The sequence below is a fragment of the Cydia strobilella genome, chromosome 16 (assembly GCF_947568885.1).
Source record: "Cydia strobilella chromosome 16, ilCydStro3.1, whole genome shotgun sequence".
Lineage (NCBI taxonomy): Eukaryota > Metazoa > Arthropoda > Insecta > Lepidoptera > Tortricidae > Cydia > Cydia strobilella.
Window position 1 is genome coordinate 10,023,530 of NC_086056.1, and position 24,935 is coordinate 10,048,464.

The 24,935-nt window shown below is 36.7% G+C and overlaps 2 protein-coding genes across 2 annotated transcripts in view; both read left to right on the forward strand.

Moving 5' to 3' along the window:
- Positions 1–1,478, forward strand: part of LOC134748466 (venom carboxylesterase-6) — a 39,680-nt gene extending 38,202 nt beyond the window's left edge. Inside the window, exons 10-11 of the mRNA XM_063683264.1 lie at positions 168–451; positions 915–1,478. Coding sequence (XP_063539334.1) covers positions 168–451; positions 915–1,098 — 468 coding nt within the window. The 3' untranslated portion in view covers positions 1,099–1,478. The remainder of the gene's footprint in view (positions 1–167; positions 452–914) is intronic.
- Positions 1,479–5,269: 3,791 nt separating this feature from the next.
- LOC134748299 (cystathionine beta-synthase-like) lies at positions 5,270–23,869 on the forward strand. The gene is made up of 10 exons (XM_063683047.1): positions 5,270–5,412; positions 5,628–5,734; positions 13,292–13,459; positions 14,598–14,782; positions 18,652–18,870; positions 20,750–20,882; positions 22,034–22,217; positions 22,584–22,718; positions 23,031–23,263; positions 23,684–23,869. Exons 1-10 carry the CDS (start codon positions 5,369–5,371, stop codon positions 23,758–23,760), a joined length of 1,485 nt encoding a protein of 494 aa, XP_063539117.1. The 5' UTR covers positions 5,270–5,368; the 3' UTR covers positions 23,761–23,869.
- The last annotated feature ends 1,066 nt before the right edge of the window (positions 23,870–24,935 follow it).

The window sequence follows — 24,935 nt, forward strand, 5'->3', positions numbered from 1 at the left end:
ACACACATCGCATAAGGGGCCATCCATTAATTACATCACACAAAATTGCGATTTTTTAGACCTGTTAATGATATATATGATATAATGATTTTTAATGTATGATTAATACAAATAAAAAATATGAATATGAATATTTTTAGATATATAATAGTTATATCGTTTCACAGCTGTTCACCGACGTGATGTTCCTGCGCCCGCTGTTAGACACGGTCCGCCTTTACGCCAACAGCACCCGGTCTAGCCCCACCTACATGTACCGGTTCGCGTTCGACGGAGCCCTGGGGCTCTTCAAGCGCATGCTGGGCATCAGCCACCCCGGCGCCTGCCACGGCGATGAGATGGGCTACCTGTTCTACTTCTCGAGGCTCAACTACAGGCTGGACGATGATTCTCCCGAGCTAGCAGTGTCTAGACGGATGGTGCAATTGTGGACTAATTTCGCTAAAACGGGGTCAGTTCCTTTCAATAAAACTTCTTATGAGTTAAGTATATTAAGGGCCACTTGCACCATCCCACTAAGCCGGGGTTAACCGGTTAAACCTGCGAGTTACCATGGTTACCAGTACAATTTGACACTGAGTTCACGATTTAACCGATTTAACCCAGGGGTACTGGGATGGTGCAAGTGGCGGTGGTATATTTTACAGAAAACTCAGGAGTTATTTTAATTTTAAAACACATAGTTGAACAAGGGATGACTACCAGTAATATTTAAATATTACTTCCAGCCGAGTTCAAAAGAAGAGAACTCGGCGAAGTTGCCCTGTGTAATATGTAAATATTTAGGTACTTAACTGTTGTATTCCCCAATCTAAGTGGGTACAGGTTACATAATATCTGAGTCCCTACATTTTATGCTAGGTATTTATTTAACAAAATAAGCTTACTTAAAAAAATGATCGCCAATGTTTTAGGAACCCGACTCCTCCCGTGGACTACGAGTCAGTCGTGGACTTCACATGGCTACCGGTGAACGAGACAGCTCACATCAACTACCTGGACATCAACAGCAACTTTACAGTACTGGAGGACCCCGAGGCAAAGCGCGTGCGCTTCTGGGACTGGCTTTACGAGAACAACTCGGCGGCCAAGTCTTGAACACCGGAAGACCACTGACTATATAGTGTTCAGTGTTTAGTGCGGACGCGAACAGTACCGTGGCGCACAACAAGGACGTGAAAGACCAGTGATCTCAATTCGTGATGAGTGTGACACGTTAACAGAACTTCCTATCATCATCGGATGATCATGAGAAACTTTTGACAGAGCTCCATCCCATTTTCGGATGGAAGTGGGGTATCGAGCTTCTGAGTGTTGTAAATATTGTTGTATGTACCAATTGTACTTAATTTATGTCTTCGTAACTACCTTATTGTTCATGTTAATGTTTGCTACTTATAATTACAATTAGCTAATCTTGAATTGTAGCTATAAAATAAACGTAAACAAAATTTGATGATTTAGATAACGTAACCTCCTCAATCCAATCCAAACAATATTTTTGTTAAGTACGAGTATTTCACTGATACCTGAGGGCCTCCCGCCAACATGTAAAATCCATACTAATATTATAAAAGCGAAAGTGTGTCTGTCTGTCTGTCTATCTGTTACCTCTTCACGTTTAAACCGCTAAACCGATTTACTTGAAATTTGGTATAGATATAGTATGAGTCCCGGGGAAGGACATAGGGTAGTTTTTATCCCAGAAGTCATCCTTTAAGGGGGTGAAAGTCGCGGGCAAAAGCTAGTTTATAATATGGTTATCTGCCTCTCTATCACTCTTGCATAATTGAGCTATAAGTACCTACATAGAGAGGCAGATAACGATTCTGATGTTAGGCTCTCTGAAAAGCGAGCTGCAAAATTAAATAAATAAATATTATAGGGACATTCTTACACAAATTGACTAAGTCCCACGGTAAGCTCAAGAAGGCTTGTGTTGTGGGTACATCGACAACGATATAATATAATACTTATACAAATACTTCCATGACTCAGGAACAGTGCAGATCACACAAATAAATGCCCTTACCGGGATTCGAACCCAGGACCATCGGCTTCACAGGCAGGATCGCTACCCAGACTACCCAGCTACCCACTAGGCCAGACCGGTCGTCAAAATTCAAAATTGCATGGACATATTCTGAATGTGATTCATTCATATAGTAGTGGCATGCACTTTACTTATAAATCTTATAATAGGAAGTAGCTTGGCGTACTTACCTATATGTACGAGTACTCGTACACTCATGGACAAATTCACAGAAACGCAAAAAAAAGTTTAATTATATACTAAATTTGTAATTAATTACTTTAGGTGCTGTAATCCAGTAATTAAACCTGTTTTTGCGTTCCTCTATAAATTTGTCCATGAGTATGTGTCATCGCTTGACGTGTTAAAAGTGAAAGACCTGGTTTTGCTTCATATTTCTTATTTGTGCATTGCAAGATGCTGCAATCGATTTAAAGTTTAAATACCTATGCTAAAAATTTCAACATAGGCATTTGACAAATGAAAACTAATGCCTTTATGTCTACGCTGAAATGTTGCGAACATTTACAGGATTGCTAAGTATTTTTTACACCGCCTTCAAAAAAAAAGGAGGTTCTCAGTTTGACCCGTGTGTGTGTATGTATGTATGTATGTTTGTTTGTTCGCGATGATCTCGCGTTTGGCTGAACCGATTTTGATGCGGTTTTTTACCCATGATTAGTTTCTCGTCCATTATTGGTGTGATTACCTTCCTATGAAAAGGGACCTTATTGTCGATGGCGCTTACGCCGCACAGCGTCGCGCGTCGCGCGGCATGGTATTTATATCGGAGCATCGATGAGGTCCCTTTTTATAGAAAATACCACAAACACTCTTCTTGATCAATGTTTTCCTAGAAATTCATAGTTGCATAATTAACAAGAAATGTTCGCCTGTTCTCAGGTTAGTATCACGGCGCGCGTTCATATAACCGATCTTCCGTGACGCGTTATAATGGAATTGAAATTGAATTATCACGTCGACTCGACATAGTATTGTTTAAAGGATATAGAAATTATAGAATGAGTCATACCACGACAACACCAGTCACGATTTCATTGTGCGTTTTAGGGTTCCGTACAGAAAAGGGTAAAAACGGGACCCTATATATTACTAAGACTCAATTGTCCGTCTGTCTGGCTGTATCTCATGCACCGTGATAGCTATAGACAGTTAAAATTTTCACAGATGATGCCGCTATAAAACAACAAATACTAAAAAGTACGGAACCCTCGGTGGACGAGTCAGTCAGTTTAGTTTTTAAACGCAAAAGTTGCTTTAACACATCTTTGGGTAATAAACATTTTATCTAAATTTATAGCAGATGAAATGATCGGAGATAGGTTAGTAGCAATTTTAGAATGAAAGTATACCATGGATGAGACTTAATTTACACTTCGTGTATAATTTACCCATCAAAAACATAAATTTGAAATGAGAGCCAAGTTCGATATTAACAATATGCGTCGTTGTTGACTTCGCCGGAAAAAAAAGAGATCTACACTACCGCTCATAACTATTTAGGCACTCGAAATTTTTTCCATACAATTGTATACAAAATCGACTTTCAGAATTATACCGCTAAGTCGCAGTGCAGTGTACTCTTTTAATTAAACAGACATATCGAGCTTCAAAATTATGTTCAGTAGTATATACGATTTGTTCAGTATGACCTATATTGTCGTGTATAATCACCTTGCTTAACGTCTGGAGGCCCAGGCGTCATATTAATTGTCATTTCGGCAGTGATATCGCTGTCGGAATGTAATAAACAAGGGGTTTCTGTTATTATATCTGAACTTGTCGCTCCTGAAATAAAACTATGAAAACCGATTATATCGCGTATATTGAATTTATAATACATCCCGACGTTTCGAACCCTTTACAGCGTTCGTGGTCAACGGGTGACTGAGGAAAAATTACAAAGTGCAAAAATACCCACATACTAAAATAATGAACAATCATAGACTATAAACTTTAAGGCTGGTTGTACATGCAAAATCGGTTCATAAGGCTAGTTATACACTACAATTATTTTAAAGTAAAGATATATACATATATGTATATGCGATAAAAAAAACTACGCCGGCTCCAACCCTACACCACGGACCCGAGAAGATTTAATTCCCTCCTAAATTGTAGGAGGGTATCCCAATATGGGACCGGCAACAATTTTTTTTTTGTCGCTCCTGTTAAAAAAAAACTAAAGTCATCCCTAGCTCTAGCTCTTGTGTCCGCGTATGCGTAACAGCAAATGAGACGTGTGAGGTACGCTGATTTCTAGTCGTGAGGAGTCAATTATAGTTCTGCTGACGCGAAATCAACTTTAGCCGTTGTATTCGACCAGCCAGCCGGCGAGCATTGCTTAACGTTTTAACACAGAAATTTGGTTTTTTATTACCACTTGGGGAATTTAGTTTCGACCATAAAGACAAGTAAGCCAAGCCAAGTTCAAAAGAAGAGAACTGGCGACGCAGCGGCCGTATGTTATATTACACGAACCATTTGGAGCCACTTATGACTCCTACATAACTCAAAATTTATTCAACATACACATATGAAATTTGGCAAAGGTTTCTAGTTGACCACGGAACCCAAAAAAAAAATGTGTGGTAGCGATGAATAAATAAATAAAAAATAAAAAAGTTATGATCTATTTAAATTAAAATAAGAAATGGTATAAAGAGGCACGTTTAATTCCGCCCGTTTAAGACCGCCTGTTGTCTGCCTCTACATTTAATCAATTGTTCTTTTCTTTTGTACTTTTTCACTGAGGTGTGCCAATAAATCTATCTTTCTATCTAATTCCGTATCGCACAATTCAATTAAATCTTATAGATTACGTTTTTTTACTACTCAGATCAGATGTAAAATAACCGAGAAAGAATTTAATTAAAATTAAATTGGAATAACAAATAGGTTAGGTACCGGAATATTATCTATTTTTACGAGTGAAATTAGCGTATGAAAATTTATAATCGATGAAAAAATGAATGTAACTCTTGAAATTATTAATATTAAACAATGTGCTTTGACTATTAAAGTTGGTAATTATGCTGTATATATATATATATATATATATATATATATATATATGTATATATATATGTATATAGAAAATCATGTACCCCATCCCATAATCGTGTACAAAATACCATTTTATAAAAAACTTACTGGGAGGCATCATAAATATTATCGACGCAGTTTATATAACACCAGCTGATTGATAACTGATAGCACCTCGATACATATTGATATGAATATGTGAGTTTAGTCTGCGTCGAGACCTGGGCATTAGCGTGCGACTGCAAGTTACTTGCGCTGCGCTTGTTCAAAATGTACAGCAACGCGAAACCACATACCGCCAACTGGAAACCGGCGTAAGAAGGAACTGAAATAATTATAAAATCTTGAAATAAACTAATTAAATAATTAACAAAATTATTGCCGATATTTAATAGTCACTAGAGAATTTATTTTGTGTTATTAGTTATTAATATCAGTGTTTTCCTTTATATTCGGACTGCCAAAAACTTCACTTTTACGAAAAAATAAGTATTAGGTATTTAATAATGTTAATTAACATATTTTGCAGAAGACGCGATGCAAAAGTTTACGAAAACATTCTACATGTAATCGGAAATACCCCTCTAGTTAAGCTCAATCGGATACCGAAGGACCATGGACTCGAATGCGAATTTTGTAAGTACCACATCACATGTTTAAATGAAAATTTTAATACTTATCCATTGTTTTGTTAACCTAATTACACGGAGTAATTTATTCTTACTTTATTTTATTCGAGTTAATATAAAGCTTCGAGGAATATACCTAATTTTTATTATATCCTTTAACTATATTTCGCAGTAAAACAATTTTGAAACTAAACCGTTAAAAAATACAGTAAGTACCAAATTTGCAACAAGGTACGTAGTTGTAAAGAATGTATGCCCATTAGCAACGCATAAACTTGTATTAGGCACTTCATGTTTATCCAAAAAATATGAAACATTTGCCTCATGCCTAAATGTATAGCGAAGTTGTATGCACTAAAGTTATTGTGGACATACCGTTAAACCATAGAGTAACTTATACTAGAGCGGTACTGTCATAGTAAATTTTGTAACCCCAGTAAATTCACTGCCATCTGTCGACACACTTTAAAACTAAAAATGAAGATTTATAAAAATACGATAGAATGTATTTAAATATAGATAAATGATTTTTTTTATTTGCATTAATTATTTTTATGATTTTGACCCATGTTCTTTCACTGATATGCGTTAAAATTGTTAAATAACAAACGAAACCGTCAACGCCATCTATACGACTGTAGGCCAAAGCTAGTAGCGCCCTCTGAACGAGAATCAAATTTTCTTGATTTTCGAGGCACGTTTTTTCCTTAGACTGTATCTATCTATTACGGAGTTATATCTATCTTTGGTTAAACTATTTTAAGGCAGAATCCTAGAATTTCAGCATATTTTCTAGCGCTCGGTTCCGCGTTTCATCCGAATTAGGGCCTGGCCACATGTACGCGGTGCGACGTCGCCGACGCAACGCGGCGCGTTTTGCGGTGCCGCCGCCGCAACGCAGAAATCTGCGGCGCCGCTCGCCGCAACGCAAAATCTGGCGGTGCGTCGTGCGACGCCGCGCGCGGTACCGCAAAACGGTGCGCGGCGCCGCCCGCCGCAACGCAAAATCTTGCGGTGCGTCGTGCGTCGCCGCGCGCGGTGTCGCAAAGTGCCGCCCGCCGCAACGCAAAAATTTGGCGGTGCGACTTGCGATGCCGCGTCCGTCGTCGCGGCACCGCATGCGGCGCCGCGCTGCATAAGTAGTAAAGAATTCGACTACCAGTGTTTGGCTGTTATTAAGAAGGTGCAGAAATAAGAAGCAATTGAAAAGAAAATTTTGGGTAAACCCATGTCTTCATGTCATGAATGAAGATGGATATCATTTCAAACGAAAATACGAGGCATTGAAGATGACTGAAAATAAATTTTATAACTATTTTCGAATGTCTGTGCCGTGTTTTGAAGAACTTTTAAGCAAAATATCGCGTCTAATAAAGAAGAAACACATATTTAGAAGACCCGTTGGGCCTCTGGAGATGTTGAGAATAACAATAAGGTCATAACTAATTTTGTATGTAAATTATTTTTATTTTTTAGACCATAATTATTAGGTAATTATAAATAGGTAAATATAAAAAAAACATTTTTTTTTTTTTTCATACATGGAAAACCAACAGCTATAAACATTTTTAAAGCTACAATAGAATTACAGAGCCAATTACAGGTTCTCACTTATAAAAATTAAATATACAAAAATCAAATATAACTAAAATTCAGTTCAACACACAAGTACCGACAGCACAAGCCAAGGTTAGTGTGTACTGCCAGCTGCAAAACCGCATAGACACATCAGGAATGGAATTCATTCATAAAGTAACCATGCACTTCAACCGCTGACTGCACAAAACTTTAAAGATTAAACAAAAAATAAATAAAAAAACAAAAAGCAAATACACCTATAAAGGACAACTTTAGTAAGCCGAGCCCGAACCTGCGCTAGAAGTATCACCCATATAAAATGCAATTAATTTCTTTCTTATTACAGATATGCTATCATTGAATATATCGAAGTCTAAATTAAGCAAAACTTTATTTAAAGTCTTGCCTGCCCTGCACAAAAAACTGTTTTTTCTATATTTAGTGGAAGCCTCGTTAGTACTAATGGGACGTAAGTGCCTTAACCTTCTCGATGGAACAGTGAAAGAGATATTTTGCAAAAAGACATATACATGTAGGTATATGTCTTTTTGCAAAATCAACATGGTATAAGATTGCCTCTGTTAGGTATATAAAATATGTTTATACTTGTGGCTAACTAAATCGACAACTTTTATTTTTAAATCATCATTTTTTATATACCTGCTAACGTGACTATAATTAACTTTTTTTTAAATACATTTTTTTGTATAATTGTTTTACGAAACTCAAAAACTTCCATGAAATTACAGTGGAACCTCGATAAGGCGAATTCCTCGTTACGCGAAATAAAAATACCAATGCCATTCCCTTTCCTTCATAGTCCAAAACCTCCATAACTCGAAATATTTAACCTCACAAGACGAAGTAACCAACTATTCCCTTCACGACTATAACTCGAAAAAGATATAAAGATTGTACTTTCTCCGTTTCTACAATTACGCCTCTTTAACACTAATAATTTTTCGTGCGTTTTACCTCTGTAACTCGAAACCTCTTTAAAACGAACAAAAACCCACAAGAACCTCTCTAAGTCGGTGTCCTCTACAAGAGGAATCCTCTTCGTTAGCACGTATTTTTTGGCATTTTCCATGAGATTCGTGCTATCGAAGTTACACTATATAATTATAACTGTAATCGTTAAGTACAGAAAATCACAACTATGTAGTTTATAATTCTAAAAATAATACCACCACCATTTTACAAAAGCTTAAGTATAATTAAATAATTATACAAATTTGTAATCACAATTAAGTCAACGTTCCATAAATAATAATATACTATACATAGGTATATATTTAAAAAAAATCAACAATCGTTTATCTATAAATATGGTTCTAATGATTACTCACTAATTCACCAACTGTCATACAGGCTTAATATATCTTAGAAAAAATCAACAACAATCACAAACAGCTTTACTTACAAGTCAACATTCCAAAAATAATTTACACGCCTTTAGTGATAATGACAATCAGGTCGTGTTCTAAAATTCTAAAATGAATACCGCCACCATTTTACAAAATAATATTTTTTTCTTTTTTTTAATACTTAATACGAAAGTGGAGGACCCGCGCGAAATCGCCGTTTCATACAAACGTGTAGTCCTGATTTTCCTCTCTGGTTATTAACATTGTTGAAAATATTTTGACACAATTTGTTGTATAGCTATGCCCCTATGGTTAATATATATACATCAAATTATGAAAAAATATTTTCCATAATGTTAATATCTAGAGAGGAAAATGGGGAGTACGTTTGTATGGATTAGCAGCCGACCCCTTTGCTCTTGAGTATATTTTAATAATTTTGCAAATCTGTAATTACAATTTGAATATATGTATATTATATAAATCAACTATCGCTTATATAAATATGGCTATAATGAATACTTGCTAATTCACCAACTTTCATACAGGCTTAATATAGGTATCTTAGAAAAAATCAACAGTTTTCAATGTTTTCATATAGGTACAGTCGAGTTCACAAACATTTTTACAAGCAAACATTCGAATAATAATAATATTATATAGGTATATATCTTATAAAAATCAACAATCGTTTATATAAATATGGCTATAATAACTACTTACTAATTCACCAACTTTCATATTAGAAAAAAAAATACATTTTTCATATAGGTACAGTCGAGTCCACAAACATCTTTACAAGTCAACATCCAAAAATAATTTACACGCCTCTAAGACAATGACAATCAGGTTGTGGGGGTGGTAATTTTGTGTATACGTAGATTATATTATTTTACTACTACAAAAAATTACCATTTTTATATAAACAACTAAGTTTTAATACAATCAAATTTTAGTCAAAGTATGTACCTACTTTATTAGTATTATATATGTGCCTGTGCGTGTGCGTTGTGTGTGTGTGTCTGTGTGTGGTTATAGGTTTTCAATGAAATTTTTACAGGATACTCAAAAAGGCTTGAAAGCTTAAATAAATCGGGCGCTGGTGCGACGAGAGTAAAAGAATACCATTTCTACAAGCAACTAATGTTTTTTTTTTTAAATGCTGCAAATTTAACTGACTCGAGCATAGTCGAGGACCAAGAAAGTGACGAAGATGGCCAGACAAATGAAACTACAAGCAGATCTCGGTACCAGCCTTGTTCTCGGAAAAGGAAAACGACCGACCAATTTGAGTCCGACATACTTCAGGCCTTAAAAGAGACAGAAAATAGGCATCTGTCGTTTTTCAAATCTATTTTACCGTCGCTAAACAAATTAGACGATCATCAAACTTTAATATATCAAAGTCGCGTCTTACAGGCCCTTACTGATCTCCACCAACCATCACCAAATAGTTACCATAGTTCAACTCAAAATAGTTACCAAAGATCTTACCAAGTCCACTCATCTTACCAAGATGGTTACCCAAGACCCCACTCGTCAGCATACGATTCTGGTTACCAAAGAACCCAACAAACATTTAATAATTATCCACCAACAGTCCCATCATCATCAGGTCCTAATTATTTACAAACACCTGTCGAACCAGTGACCAACGAAAGCGACAATCAATCAAACAAGACAAATGAATCTGAATTTGACTTTTCATAATAAAAAAAAAGGAAGCACATATATAATACTAATAAAGTAGGTACGTACTTTGACTAAAATTTTATTTTATTAAAACTTAGTTGTTTATATAAAAATGGTGATTTTTTTGTAGTAGTAAAATAATATAATTACGTATTATACTACACAAAATTACCACCCCCACAACCTGATTGTCATTGTCTGAGAGGCGTGTAAATTATTTTTGGATGTTGACTTGTAAAGATGTTTGTGGACTCGACTGTACCTATATGAAAACTGTAATTTTTTTCTAATATGAAAGTTGGTGAATTAGTAAGTAATTATTATAGCCATATTTATATAAACGATTGTTGATTTTTATAAGATATATACCTATACCTATAATATTATTATTATTCGAATGTTTGCTTGTAAAAATGTTTGTGAACTCGACTGTACCTATATGAAAACATTGAAAACTGTTGATTTTTTCTAAGATACCTATATTAAGCCTGTATGAAAGTTGGTGAATTAGCAAGTATTCATTATAGCCATATTTATATAAGCGATAGTTGATTTATATAATATACATACCTATTGTAATTACAGATTTGCAAAATTATTAAAATATACTCAAGAGCAAAGGGGTCGGCCACTAATCCATACAAACGTACTCCCCATTTTCCTCTCTAGATATTAACATTATGGAAAATATTTTTTCATAATTTGATGTATATATATTAACCATAGGGGCATAGCTATACAACAAATTGTGTCAAAATATTTTGAACAATGTTAATAACCAGAGAGGAAAATCAGGACTACACGTTTGTATGAAACGGCGATTTCGCGCGGGTCCTCCACTTTCGTATTAAGTATTAAAAAAAAGAAAAAAATATTATTTTGTAAAATGGTGGCGGTATTAATTTTAGAACACGACCTGATTGTCATTATCACTAAAGGCGTGTAAATTATTTTTGGAATGTTGACTTGTAAGTAAAGCTGTTTGTGATTGTTGTTGATTTTTTCTAAGATATATTAAGCCTGTATGACAGTTGGTGAATTAGTGAGTAATCATTAGAACCATATTTATAGATAAACGATTGTTGTTTTTTTTATAAATATATACCTATGTATAGTATATTATTATTTATGGAACGTTGACTTAATTGTGATTACAAATTTGTATAATTATTTAATTATACTTAAGCTTTTGTAAAATGGTGGTGGTATTATTTTTAGAATTATAAACTACATAGTTGTGATTTTCTGTACCTAACGATTACAGTTATAATTATATAGTGGAACCTCGATAGCACGAATCTCATGAGAAATGCCAAAAAATACGTGCTAACGAAGAGGATTCCTCTTGTAGAGGACAACGACTTAGAGAGGTTCTTGTGGGTTTTTGTTCGTTTTAAAGAGGTAAAATGCACGAAAAATTATTAGTGTTAAAGAGGCGTAATTGTAGAAACGGAGAAAGTTCAATCTTTATATCTTTTTCGAGTTATAGTCGTGAAGGGAATAGTTGGTTACTTCGTCTTGTGAGGTTAAATATTTCGAGTTATGGAGGTTTTGGACTATGAAGGAAAGGGAATGGCATTGGTATTTTATTTCGCGTAACGAGGAATTCGCCTTATCGAGGTTCCACTGTAATTTCATGGAAATTTTTGATTTTCGTAAAACAATTATACAAAAAAAATGTATTTAAAAAAAAAGTTAATTATAGTAATGTTAGCAGGTATATAAAAAATTAAGATTTAAAAATAAACATATTTTATATACCTAACAAAGGCAATCTTATACCATGTTGATTTTGCAAAAAGACATATACCTACATGTTTTTTTATATTTACCTATTTATAATTACCTAATAATTATGGTCTAAAGAATAAAAATAATTTACATACAAAATTGTTATTGTAAACATGTTATTCCCAACATCTCCAGAGGCCCAACGGGTCTTCTAAATATGTGTTTCTTCTTTATTAGACGCGATATTTTGCTTAAAAGTTCTTCAAAACACGGCACAGACATTCGAAAATAGTTATAAAATTTATTTTCAGTCATCTTCAATGCCTCGTATTTTCTTTTGAAATGATATCCATCTTCATGAAGACATGAAGACATGGGTTTACCCAAAATTTTCTTTTCAATTGCTTCTTATTTCTGCGCCTTCTTAATAACAGCCAAACACTGGTAGTCGAATTCTTTACTACTTATGCAGCGACGGACGCGGCACCGCAAGTCGCAGCGCCAAATTTTTGCGTTGCGGTGGGCGGCATCGCGCGCGGCGACGCGCAACGCTTTGCGACACCGCGCGCGACGACGCACGACGCACCGCAAGATTTTGCGTTGCGGCGGGCGGCGCCGCGCACCGTTTTGCGGTACCGCGCGCGGCGTCGCACGACGCACCGCCAGATTTTGCGTTGCGGCGAGCGGCGCCGCAGATTTCTGCGTTGCGGCGGCGGCACCGCAAAACGCGCCGCGTTGCGTCGGCGACGTCGCACCGCGTACATGTGGCCAGGCCCTTACAGTCAATTATAAATAACCGGTACATGTTTGTGACAACGGCATAAAATTCAGTCAATCGCGAACACCCAATAAATTGTTTCAGCCAGAAACTATACGAGTATATGTATTGGAGAACAGACGATCTAGGTCTGACTTTAAAGTAAAGCCCAGATGGTGAGTTTGGGCCGGGTTCTGTAATCCGTAAACTTTCAACTTGTCTATTCTGGCTAAGTGTTCACAGTATTCATATTGAGGATTGCTATTATAACCAGAGATGGATTAAATTGTATTTTGGCTTTACTATAATTAAAATTCCCCTCCCCTCAGAACTACAACCATAGGTAGGTACTTAAAAAATTCTCACCAACTGTCAAGTGAAACGTTAAACCTACATATAAGTTTTAAGGCTAAGGCATAATAGTTTGAGTCTGTTTCAGACGCAAAGTGCGAGTTCCTGAACCCCGGGGGCTCCATCAAGGACCGCATGTCGTACACGATGGTGGTGGACGCGGAGAACACAGGGAGAGCCCGGGAGGGCACGCGCTTCATCGAACCTACTTCGGGGAACACCGGCATTGGCATCTCTATGACTGCTGCAGTCAAAGGTTATACACATCCGTAGAGTCTGTTTAGCTTTGTACCGACTTTACATAAAGGAATTGGATGTTTATGGTTACATTTCCACTCTCTGACATTGAGAAGTCTGTACCTATTTAACTCGACAATATCACTAAGGGTGACAGGGCTTAAAAAATTAAGTACATACATATAGGGTAGGTGTACCCGATATTAGTCAATTACATATCTAAAGGGGTTCACTGACTATCAGTCCGCCGGACGATATCGGCCTGTCAGTTAGAATAAAAAATTTACATTTCCGAATAACTGACAGGCCGATATTATCGTTCGCCGGGCTGATAATCAGTGGGCCCCTTTAACTATTAAAGCAACTCTCGAAGCAGGGTCTAATAATTATTTATTCATATTCATATCATTATTTTATTCTTATCGACTCTACATTGTTTGTCGAGTCCTTGTGCGTTCCGGAAATGCAACAACTATATTGAACATTTAGTGCGTGAGCACATGTACTGGCTACTGACGCTGAATGTAGTTGTTAACCTCCAGTCTCAGTTCAAACAAAGTAACATTAATAAGTGTAGGAAGACTTTTGGTTAATTTCAGAAAATATCCCTCACATACTTAAGCACCTGCTAATTAATGTCTAATCAGCACATAAAATTTACTTAAACCATTTATGATATCCATCTGATAGGTACCTGCACATTAAGGTCCCTCCACACTTGTGCGCGAATCGCGGGGTGAAGCCGCGAACGCGAGTGTGGAGTCTAGTTCGCTAATCAGCGAAATCGACTCCACAGTCTGGAGCGGGCTTTATATGTAGCACACAGCGCCACTGGCACCATTCAACTAACCCGGGGTTACCAGTACAATTTGACACTGGGTTAACGGTTTAACCGGTTAACCCCGGGTTAGTGGGATGGTGCAAGTCACCGCAAGTGGCGCATAGGTAAATAAATTATACAGGGTGTTTTTTTAGTCACCTGCAATGCTATCTATCTACAAGGGCATACTGAGCAATACTGGGCAACTTTTACTATGGGAACAACCCCGAAATCGCGAAATTAGTATGTTTGTATTTGGGTATAATAGTATGTTTGGATGCAATAAAGATTTCTATCTCGACCTCTCTAAAATCAAGTCAATTTAATCCCCACACAGGTTACAAAGCGATTATTGTTACCCCGGACAAGAACTCTGACGAGAAGCTGAGCGCGATGAGGCTGCTGGGAGCCGACATCGTCCAGACCCCGGCGGTCGCCAAGAAAGGCGACCCGGACCACTTCATGGCGGTGGCCCAGCGGCTGGTCAATGACGACCCCGAACATAATATCAGTTTAGATCAGGTCAGTATTTACTATTTAATCCACACTTTAAGTACCTATAATTAATATGATAAAATTAACCAGATGCTTGCGTGTCTTAACTCTTACCCAATACAGCGAATATTTCCACATAGCGACATCTACCGTCCCTGTCCCAATGCTGGGCAAAGGCCTCCCTCCTCTCGTGATGTTAAATTTCCATATTTATATTGAGATTAAGTTTATGTTATGTAATATTATAGTATTGTAAGTTACGTGCTTAATTTGCAGTGCCCTTACAGGGTTCATAGCTTGATCACCATTTTAATGTAAGACCTGCTGCCAGCTGTACTACAGAATGAGATATGAATATCGTTATCTCATTCTAGCAAATAGCTTTGTCCCTACTTACGTAAGTAAAACTTACAAGTGTAATCCTGGCCTTAAAGCAATAAATTACTGATTACCGTGTTACACTTCTTAAACGGTTACCGGAATTCCAAGTCATATTGGTAGAGCACTGGGCTAGCGATCGAGTTGTCGTGAGTTCAAGTGCCACCCAAGACAGTGTATTTTTTAATTTTTAATTTTTTGTAAGCTAGTGAAATTAATCATTTATTCACTTATTACTTAAAATAATGGTCGCAGTGAAGTCCCTGCCTAACATAAAGATTAATTACTGAAGTTTTACAGTTAAACTTTTACTGCATTCAAGATTACCTATTAACGGATTTCATTGTATTTCTGTAATCAAAACAGCACTTCAGTAGATAGTTAACCCAGTAAATAGTCTACTGCCTCTCTGTCTCTACTTGCATAGATACAGTACACAGGGTGATTCATAAGTCGTGATCAGAAATATTGTGTTTCTTACTATGTACGTTTAGTGTAAAGGCCCCTGCAGACTATGTGCGTGAATCGCGGCGCGACTTTGCGGAGAGAACATGTGAACACGACGTTGACGTATGACGTATGACTCCACACTCGCAAACTTCACGGCGATTTCGCAGTTTGGTTCTCGCCAATATGGTGGAAAAGCATCAGCTGATCGAGCTTAACTGCTAGTTATCTATTGCATCATACGTGATTTAGCTATTTTTTCATTTTGCTTGGTTGTAAAATCATAAAATATAGCCGCTTTATATAATATAATTATTATTTATCTTGCCACATGAGTCAAAATAGTGTGTAATGGGGAGTCTTGCCAGTTCGCGCTTCGCGCCTCCTTTGACGCGGGCTAATAAACCGACAAACAAAAAACGGGGAACTAGGCGCGAAGGCGTGAACAATCTGCGAAATCGACGCCACACTTACGTTCGCGGCTTCGCGCCGTGATTCGCGCACGAGTGTGGAGGGGCCATAAACTGTAAACACTTGTAAGTAAGAATATGTAAAAATCTGTAAACGCATTTTTTTTATAATTAATTATTTTTTACTCACATTTACCGAATCTTTATATGGCTAGATGGTTACCCTACTTTTTACATAGAACAACTGTCACGGACCCAAATAATAGTAATCAAATTATTCAATTCAAGATGTTTGTATTTTCTGGCTGGAAACGTTTTTAGTATTATTGAAAATGACAAATTTCATAAGACATAACATTACCAGAGTGTAAAAAGTAACAGTGGACCTACGCCTTTGAAGTTTGCGTAAATGCCGACACCGCACAAGAACACAGTAGGGTTGTCACGTTGTGATATCTATGGTCATAGAGTAACTTATACTAGAGCGGTACTGTCATAGTAAATTTTGTAACCACAGTAAATTCACTGCCATCTATCGACACACTTTAAAACTAAAAATGAAGATTTATAAAAATACGATAAAATGTATTTAAATATGGATAAATGATTTTTTTTATTTGCATCAATTATTTTTATGATTTTGACCCATGTTCTTTTACTGATATGCGTAAAAATTGTTAAATAACAAACGGAACCGTCAACGCCATCTATACGACAGTAGGCCAAAGCTAGTAGCGCCCTCTGATCGAGAGTCAAATTTTCTTGATTTTCGCGGCACGTTTTTTCCTTAGACTGTATCCATCTATTACAGAGTTATATCTATCTTTGCTATGGTTGTCACAGACTTTAAAGTCGCGTAATAATTTAATAAGACACGATAGCCCTGTAAGTAGTACCGAGCTACTAACAATGGCGATGTATGCAGCTCGGGTGCGCGCGACCCACCCCTCGCACCCCACACGATTGCTCTGACTAGACGGCTTCGTCGAATGACTGTATTGCTTTATAGACTGTGACATTAGGTTGTTTATATTGTAATTAGCCGATTTTGTTTCCAAGTTTACGTGATTAGTAGAGTGACCATGAATATTGATAAGTAGGGATATTTTTTAAATTAGTAATTATTTAAGAAGCTAATTAATTGTCATTTGAATTAGCGCTCTGCGTTAGTTTAAGGGAGCTTTATCGGGTAAATGTGGTTGCTGCTTGCTGTATACGACTTAAAAATCTCTCTGTATAATACATATATTATTATTATTATTTGATACCTACACCTACGTACGGGGCTTTGCAAAGGGTAACACGATATTATAAAGCTCTATCTCACGGAAAGGCACGAAGTATTCAGATTTGTGAAACATGACTACCAATTTAATTTCAATATCAATGTGTCACGAGTCACGATCGTACAAATACACGAGTGCGAGGTCAACGCGTTAACATTAAATCAAATCGGCCAGTAACAAATTTTACACATCTCAATACGCCTCTGAGGTTCAGCGAAATGCAGGATGCGCTGGTGGTGGTCTGAATAGAATTTGCATGCTAGCTCCTGCGTGGGAATATTACATATGTTTAGTGGATCGGTACTTAATATTTTGTCATTTTCATGTCAGCATAGTCAGTTGATTTACAAAGCTATTTAAAGGAAGATGGTGAACTAAAGTATATTTTAAACTTTAAATAAATATAATATTTTTTAGCTGAAATTGGGAATCCTTAGTCATGGTCAATTGACAACGAGACGTAGTTCGTGTTCACTAATAATAAAATGCTAGTTTCAAGGTAGAAGATAATAGTATAAACAATATAGGGCACAAATTATGTATTCAACTTAGTGCTCTGCCCTTGCAGGTTGCAAGTATCAGAACTACAAGTATGTAGAGTTCGTTAATTGCGACATTAACATGATCGACTGCGTAGTGACAATCATAACATTCATATTCATAACATAATAAACGTATCGACTAAATAAAAATTTCACGCGCGTGTTGATGCGATGTTTTTCTTCGTATGTATGTATCTAAACCTAAACCGAGGTTTACCTAAACGCAAATAATAAATATTGAATATGAATGAATATGAATCAGTTCACATAATATATGTAATTATTATTGTTACGTTCACACAAATAACACAAAATATAGGACAACCCGATACCTACCTTAAGTAGGTATATATAGGTATATACCTACCTACATTATCGTCTTAGCGCTTTCCCGATTGCTTTGCTTCATTTGCTTGTCAAAAAAACCGGACATGTGCGAGTCGGACTCGCCCATTGAGGGTTCCGTACTTTTTAGTATTTGTTGTTATAGCGGCAACAGAAATATATCATCTGTGAAAATTTCAACTGTCTAGATATCACGGTTCATGAGATACAGACGGTGGCAGACAGACAGACGGACGAGAAATATGTAAATACTACCCAAAAATGTACCATGGAAGCAAGAAATAAATGAATACTGAATACTAATAGGGTCCCGTTTTTACCCTTTAGTTACGGAACCTTAAAAATGGGGTTACACCGCCGCCGGTTTTTTCGAAGAATCGTGACATTTTAAATTAGAACTAACCTAATAACGAGTTATGTTCCCGACGTGACATTATCGGGAGTTCGCAGTCTTTACAAACAAGCTGTTTATATTATTTTTTTATTAGTATTCAAACCCGGTGAACCCCATCACACACATGGAGCACACGGGCCGCGAGATCATCGACGGCCTGGGCCCCATAGACATGGCGGTGATGGGCGCTGGCACGGGTGGCACCGTCACGGGCGTGGCGCACCTGCTTAAGCGCGCCTGTCCCAAATGCGTCGTAGTGGCCGTCGATCCCAGGGGCTCCATCATGTGGGGGAACGAGCTCGTGCCGTTTTTTGTAAGTATTTACCGTTTAAAAGAAACTGACTATTCAGTTGTAATATGGACCCCCTTAAATACTTTTAGAGATCGTGGATTACTTAATTTGGTGTACCGAAATTTCTAAAAAACGTTTATCCTGCTAAATACGTAATAAATGCGGTTGATCCCCATGATTCTCATGCATGCATGTTGCTTCATGATTTTCATGCAATGATTTATAAGTTTCTTAAACTCCGCATTAAGAGTCAGTTGGTCAGTGGAAAAGTCTTATTGATTCATATTTTATTTATTTAAATATTGCATAAAAAATATACCGGAATTATTTAAGGTGGTTCGATTTTCATACAAAATTCAATCGGCTTTAATTAAGGCACTACACACTATTACTACACAAATATTTGCTCATTTATCTACTTTCGAATATTCGTTTGCGCTAAATTAATAGAAAAACTTTGTTTCATACAGAAATCATACATAAATCAACGTAATCTTTTCATCAATTTACAGAAACACTCTGTCGACATTAAAGGTGGTTTTTGCACAATGAAGTATTCAATGTTTATATAATAGTTCAATATTTATGTAAAGAGTGCGCTAAACATACTTTTAAGTATACAGATACCAACACTATTCCACAAAAAAATAAAACCTGAAAATTTGCGAAAGTGACGCCATCTAGCGGGGTTTAAGCTTTGGGTAACCTAGTCGAACCACCTTAAGATAATTATGATAAGAACTGGCCTTAATACGTATGCACTGATTTAATCTGAGCTGGAAATTTCTTGTTATTTTTTTTAATCAGTAATAAGTACGTAATTATCACGAGTTTTATATACCTATGCCTATGGCGTGCCATCAACACCTAAATTTTAAATAAATATTGATAACGCTAATCTGATTTCCATGTAATAATAGTAGGAGATACGTTATATACGGTCGATCTTCACTAATACGTCTGACGGATGAAACTTATACTATATTTTGTTTGTACGTCACAATTATACGAACAAACAAATCAGTTAAAACCGACTATTTTTTATCACTTTCAAGGCAGTTTACTGAAACACTAATCGACTTATATAATTATTGATTAAAGCACTCTATATTTATACTGTTTTTATTAGTATTGAACGCTAACATAATTTTCCCAGTAATCTTACCAGTAAAAGGTGGGAAAAAATTCCCAATAGTTACCACTGGTAAGAACTCACCTAGTTTAGTGTTTACACACGGCAACCACATAATAGTGACCGGAAAAAGATAGACAATCTAATTTATTCATGTTGTACAAGTTGTATACTACATTGGAATTTATTTCGTTCGTCACCGACCTGTCGGTGAAATTTAAAGAATAAAATAATTTTTCAAAGATTAATTAAAGATTGACCATATTTCTTTAGGCAACCCTATTTATTTATGTTCACGAATATAATATTTTCTTTCATAAAATTATAGGTTTCATCTGTCAGACGTATCGGTAAAGGTCGACCATATATAACGTATCTTAGGCTATAAAAACCGGCCAAGTGCGAGTCGGACTCGCGCACGAAGGGTTCCGTGCCATTACGCAAAAAACTGCAAAAAAATCCAACGGTTGTATATATGGGAGCCCCACTTAAATATTTATTTTATTCTGTTTATAGTATTTGTTGTTACAGCGGCAACAGAAATACATCTTGAAAATTTTTACTGTCTAGCTATCATGATTCATGGGTACAGCCTGGTGACAGACAGGCAGACAGAAGAACAGATAGACAGACGGGCAGTGAAGTACTAGGGTCCCGTTTTGACCCTTTGGGTATTACGGAACCCTAATTACGCTACCTCTTTCATACGCGCGCTACCTCGTACAAAAAACTGCATTAATTTATATTCAATATTTTTCCTGATTACAGGTAGAAGGCATTGGGGGAGATTTCCTTCCTGATGTTCTGGATAAACGTAATATTGACCGCGTGGAAGCTCCCACCGATTACGACGCCTTTAACATGGCCAGAGAAGTTATTCGAAAAGAGGGCTTGCTATGCGGTAAGCTTAGTTATATATCCACCAGATTACCAGATTCACTTTTCCAAACTGAAAAGCACAAATCTCTTCGTTTCTCTAAAGTTTATATGGCTCTTTCCCACTGACGTCCAGTTTTTTGCGGGTACGGTTTAATGCAGGGTCCGGTTTTAGTAGTATACGTACGTTACGTGATAATATTATGCATCCGCGGCCGGCAAAACGTCCCACTTTGTCGCTTGCCATAAGGACGCCTTGACAGGTTATTCGTATAAAGATACAATCAAATCTCGTCCTTATGGTAAGCGACAAAGTGGGACCTTTGACTAGACGTCGACATTATATATAGTAACGTTCACAGAAGCATTCTGTTTGCGGGATACCTACTGTACGCATACTACAGAGAACTGGATCCAAAAAACTGGACGTAAGTTGGAAAGAGCTCTTAGATGGGTATCACAAGATTCGCAATCTAATTAAAATTAAAATTATTAATCACTAATTTTGATTTGAAATGCCAATATTGGAACCCTATGACGGCATATGGTGGCTTCGGCTTATTTTAAACAGGATCTACCTATAAATATTAGGACCTTATGATACTATAATTATATGATACTATAATAATATAGTTCGGACTACATTAGCAATTTAGTCGAGTGGCGAGTATTACGGGTCTGAACACCAAAAATTTTGTGTAGTGAATTAGTCGAGTGGATCCATTTTATTCTATTCTTTCTGGCCAGTGAGCCTCCCCCCACCACTCTTACTAATCTACTAGACTACATTTTTGATGTTCGACACGTTTAGTAACTAATATACTCGCTACTCGACTAAATTAGTGTAGTCCGAACCAGCCTTTCATTTTGAAACTCTGCCTACTCACTTGGTAACCCGCTCGTCTGTAGTGCGAACGATTTTTGGTCAGTTGATTGATTTTAGTAACCGAAATACTGGTCACTCGACTAAATTACTAACATAGCCTGAACTGGGCTTAGGGCTTATTTAAAAGGGTCAATACGAAAGAGAATTAACCTAACTTAAGCTTACCCGTATTTACCTTACTTCTTTAATTCTAGTCTGAATCTAATGTAAAGATATCTAAGCATAAGTAATTTATGAAATATACGTTGCCCAAATCAAAGACATTATATCTATATTTAAATGTTTTTCAGGTGGCAGTAGTGGAGCAACCATGTTCGCGGCGCTGAAGGCCGCGAAAGAGCTGAAGTTGGGAGCGGGCAAGAAGGTGGTGGTCGTGCTGGCAGACGGTATCCGCAACTACATGACTAAGTTCGTCAGCGACCAGTGGATGGAGGCGCACCTGTTTAAAGAGCCGCCGATACATGACAAGATCGAGTAAGAATACCTAATATGTACGAGTATAAATCCACCCTTAGGGTGATGGCCTAATTATTAATAGGTAAGTAGTTCTTGGCAGATCTGACCCATAGCCCCCAGCATTTGCGCTCGACGAAGAGATATTTTGCTACAAAAAAGTTCCCCTAAGGCTTTATTGAAATTAATTGTAGGATATTCGAATATAGATTCATATTCTGAAGAGCAATGAAAATGGAAATCTAAAACAAAATGTCGGATGTAGATCACCATAGAAAGTGGCCCGTTTTCTTTATTCTTGAATGTGCAAATCTTCAATTGAACAAGTGTACCTTCAGCGTTAGGACAAGTACTTAAAATAAAATGCAAACTATTTTATGATTTCAGATGGTGGAATCATCCTCTACATAATTTAGACGTAGACACGTCTGTTCCACAGCTCAAGCTCAGTGCATCGGTTAGAGATGTCATAGCTGCAATGGGATCAGTGCACAGTGTTGGGATCATTATTGAAGAAAATGGGTGCGAAGTTATTTTGATTTTTATGTACTTATGCTGTCTTATCTTATGCAATGACTTGTGTACTAAACATATATCCCACCCTACCCTACTGTGTAATAAGTACTTTAAGTACTTACGCATATTATTTATACAGAAAATGTCGGAAAGCGATTTCAAAGCTAGCTGCAACCTATCGGTTGACGCTTAGGTAGATGAGAGGGAAGGAGAAATTACTTATTCAATTAGGTACACTCGTATAAACTTCTTTTTAATCAAAAGACATATTTCAATCACTCGTTTGACTTTACTAACTCACAAATCGGAATGTTTCAGGATTTATAAAGGAGCTACCTCGAAAAACCAATTGCGCTACTCAGCCACCAACCCCAAGAAGGAAGGCAATCTAAACCTGCAGGACCCCATCGGCAAGCACTTGATACAGAACTGCTTCAAGGTGGCGGAGAACAAAGGACATCCGACTGTTGGCCTTGTCTCCCGAATTTTGGACATCACCCCGTTTGTCGTGGTAGTTGAGAAGATACCTAATCCTGATAGTCAAATTAAAGGTACTTAGCAAAAAAAAAGGTATTTCTTTATAATTTATTAATTAAAATAATTAAGTTTTCCATTTGTAGTAAAAGTGGAAAAGGATGAATACTGATGTGTGTAAGTCGGCCATATGGGCTTTAAAAGTAAGTAAGTAAGTTGTAAGTTGGTAAGTATTTTTTACATTGGCGACAATGACGTGTCAAAAATATTTGGCGAACTTAGTGCTAATTATTAGGTAAGACAGGCAAGTCGATGGTAAACGAATTTTAGGGACTCTTCTCCACGAATACCCCACCACTGATAAAATTTAATATTTGGAACATAGAATTCTACCATATTGGTATAGTAAAGCTAAAGTAGATTGTGCGGGTGAAAAGGTGCCTAGTTATAACACTATAACATTACTTATTTAACATTGATTTATTATTTCATTTCAGAGATCTTCAAGCCAAAAGGGATAATTACTTCGGAAATGGTCTGGACATACATATTAAAGCACCAGGATCATCAGTAACTGACGGTCAAACCGAATTTTATTTTACGATTTATTAGTTGTAATGCACTTTCTCATTATTTTGTATTAATTATTTTCCTAATATTGAAATTAAAAATATACTTCTTAACGTAAACGTGTTTTACTAGTACATTGGTAATGTGAGCGTTGGTGGGTAATGTGAGTCAGCTGGAAGCTAAATACTCGTAGATGGCTGAGAGGCGACTTTCACTTTCGACAGCTCGATTCTGTCACTCGATAATAATTGGTCAAAAAACGTTAAGTACCTATACTTAAAATGGTTTTTTTTTCATGCAAGCTACATAAATAATTTAACAAGCTACAGAAATCTAAAAATTAGTGGTATTGAACATTGATAGTTGTAGATCTAATCCGTTAGAGTTAGACCAAGCTTACTTGGCAGCGATTTTGATAGCACAGACTGTGCAAGTGTTATTTTAAACGTGATAATTTCATAGAAGTGTATTATAGTTTTCCGTTTGCTCGAGACTCAACATCACCACTCACAGCAAAAACTAAGTTTACTCTTTGTTTCTCATGCACAATTGCACCATTATAGTTTGCTAGTGAGGTTAGAAGCGCAAAGCTTTAAAATTTAGACCACGTAATGGTGTTGCAATCCCGGAATCTCTATGGCACGTTTTTTGTATGGTGCTAAAGAATTAGGTAGACTATATTCCGTGACCATAGAGATGCCTGTGCTTAGTGTCTGATAATTTCAGCCCGTAAAAGGTACGCCGAAGAGATACCTTAGGTCATACTAAAAGTTTCTGGATTCTCAAAGTTTGCAGATGTACCACTGTTTTTATTACCGCTTTAAACTCTTTCTGACAATGCGTTTTGCGTATAAATTCGTTCATTTGTTTGTCTGAATCTGGTAAATAGGTAGACAGTTGATATTTACAGTGTGTATTTTCTATTGCCGCTTTGAAAAACCAGAGATGCGTCAGTCTCGCTGTGTCTAAACTTTTGGCTAACATATGGTTAGTTTTTTTTATATTATTCTGGGTATTATCGACAATTCGCTTTAACCTTTTCGACGCCGTGTCAAAAACAAAAGCTGTCACTCGGACGCCACGTCACCGAAGTGTCAAAACTGAAATTGAACTTCACGAACTTTATGCACATGCACGTAGGTCTATGTTGCTCTGTGGTCGTTGACCGGTTAATCCTTC

What these genes read in the sequence shown, in the direction of transcription:
- LOC134748299 (XM_063683047.1), top strand. Translation starts at nt 5,369, where the DNA reads ATGTACAGCAACGCGAAACCACATACCGCCAACTGGAAACCGGC. An exon ending in TGGACTCGAATGCGAATTTT is followed by an intron (nt 5,735 to 13,291) that starts GTAAGTACCACA and finishes AGTCTGTTTCAG; the next exon opens with ACGCAAAGTGCGAGTTCCTG. An exon ending in TATGACTGCTGCAGTCAAAG is followed by an intron (nt 13,460 to 14,597) that starts GTTATACACATC and finishes ATCCCCACACAG; the next exon opens with GTTACAAAGCGATTATTGTT.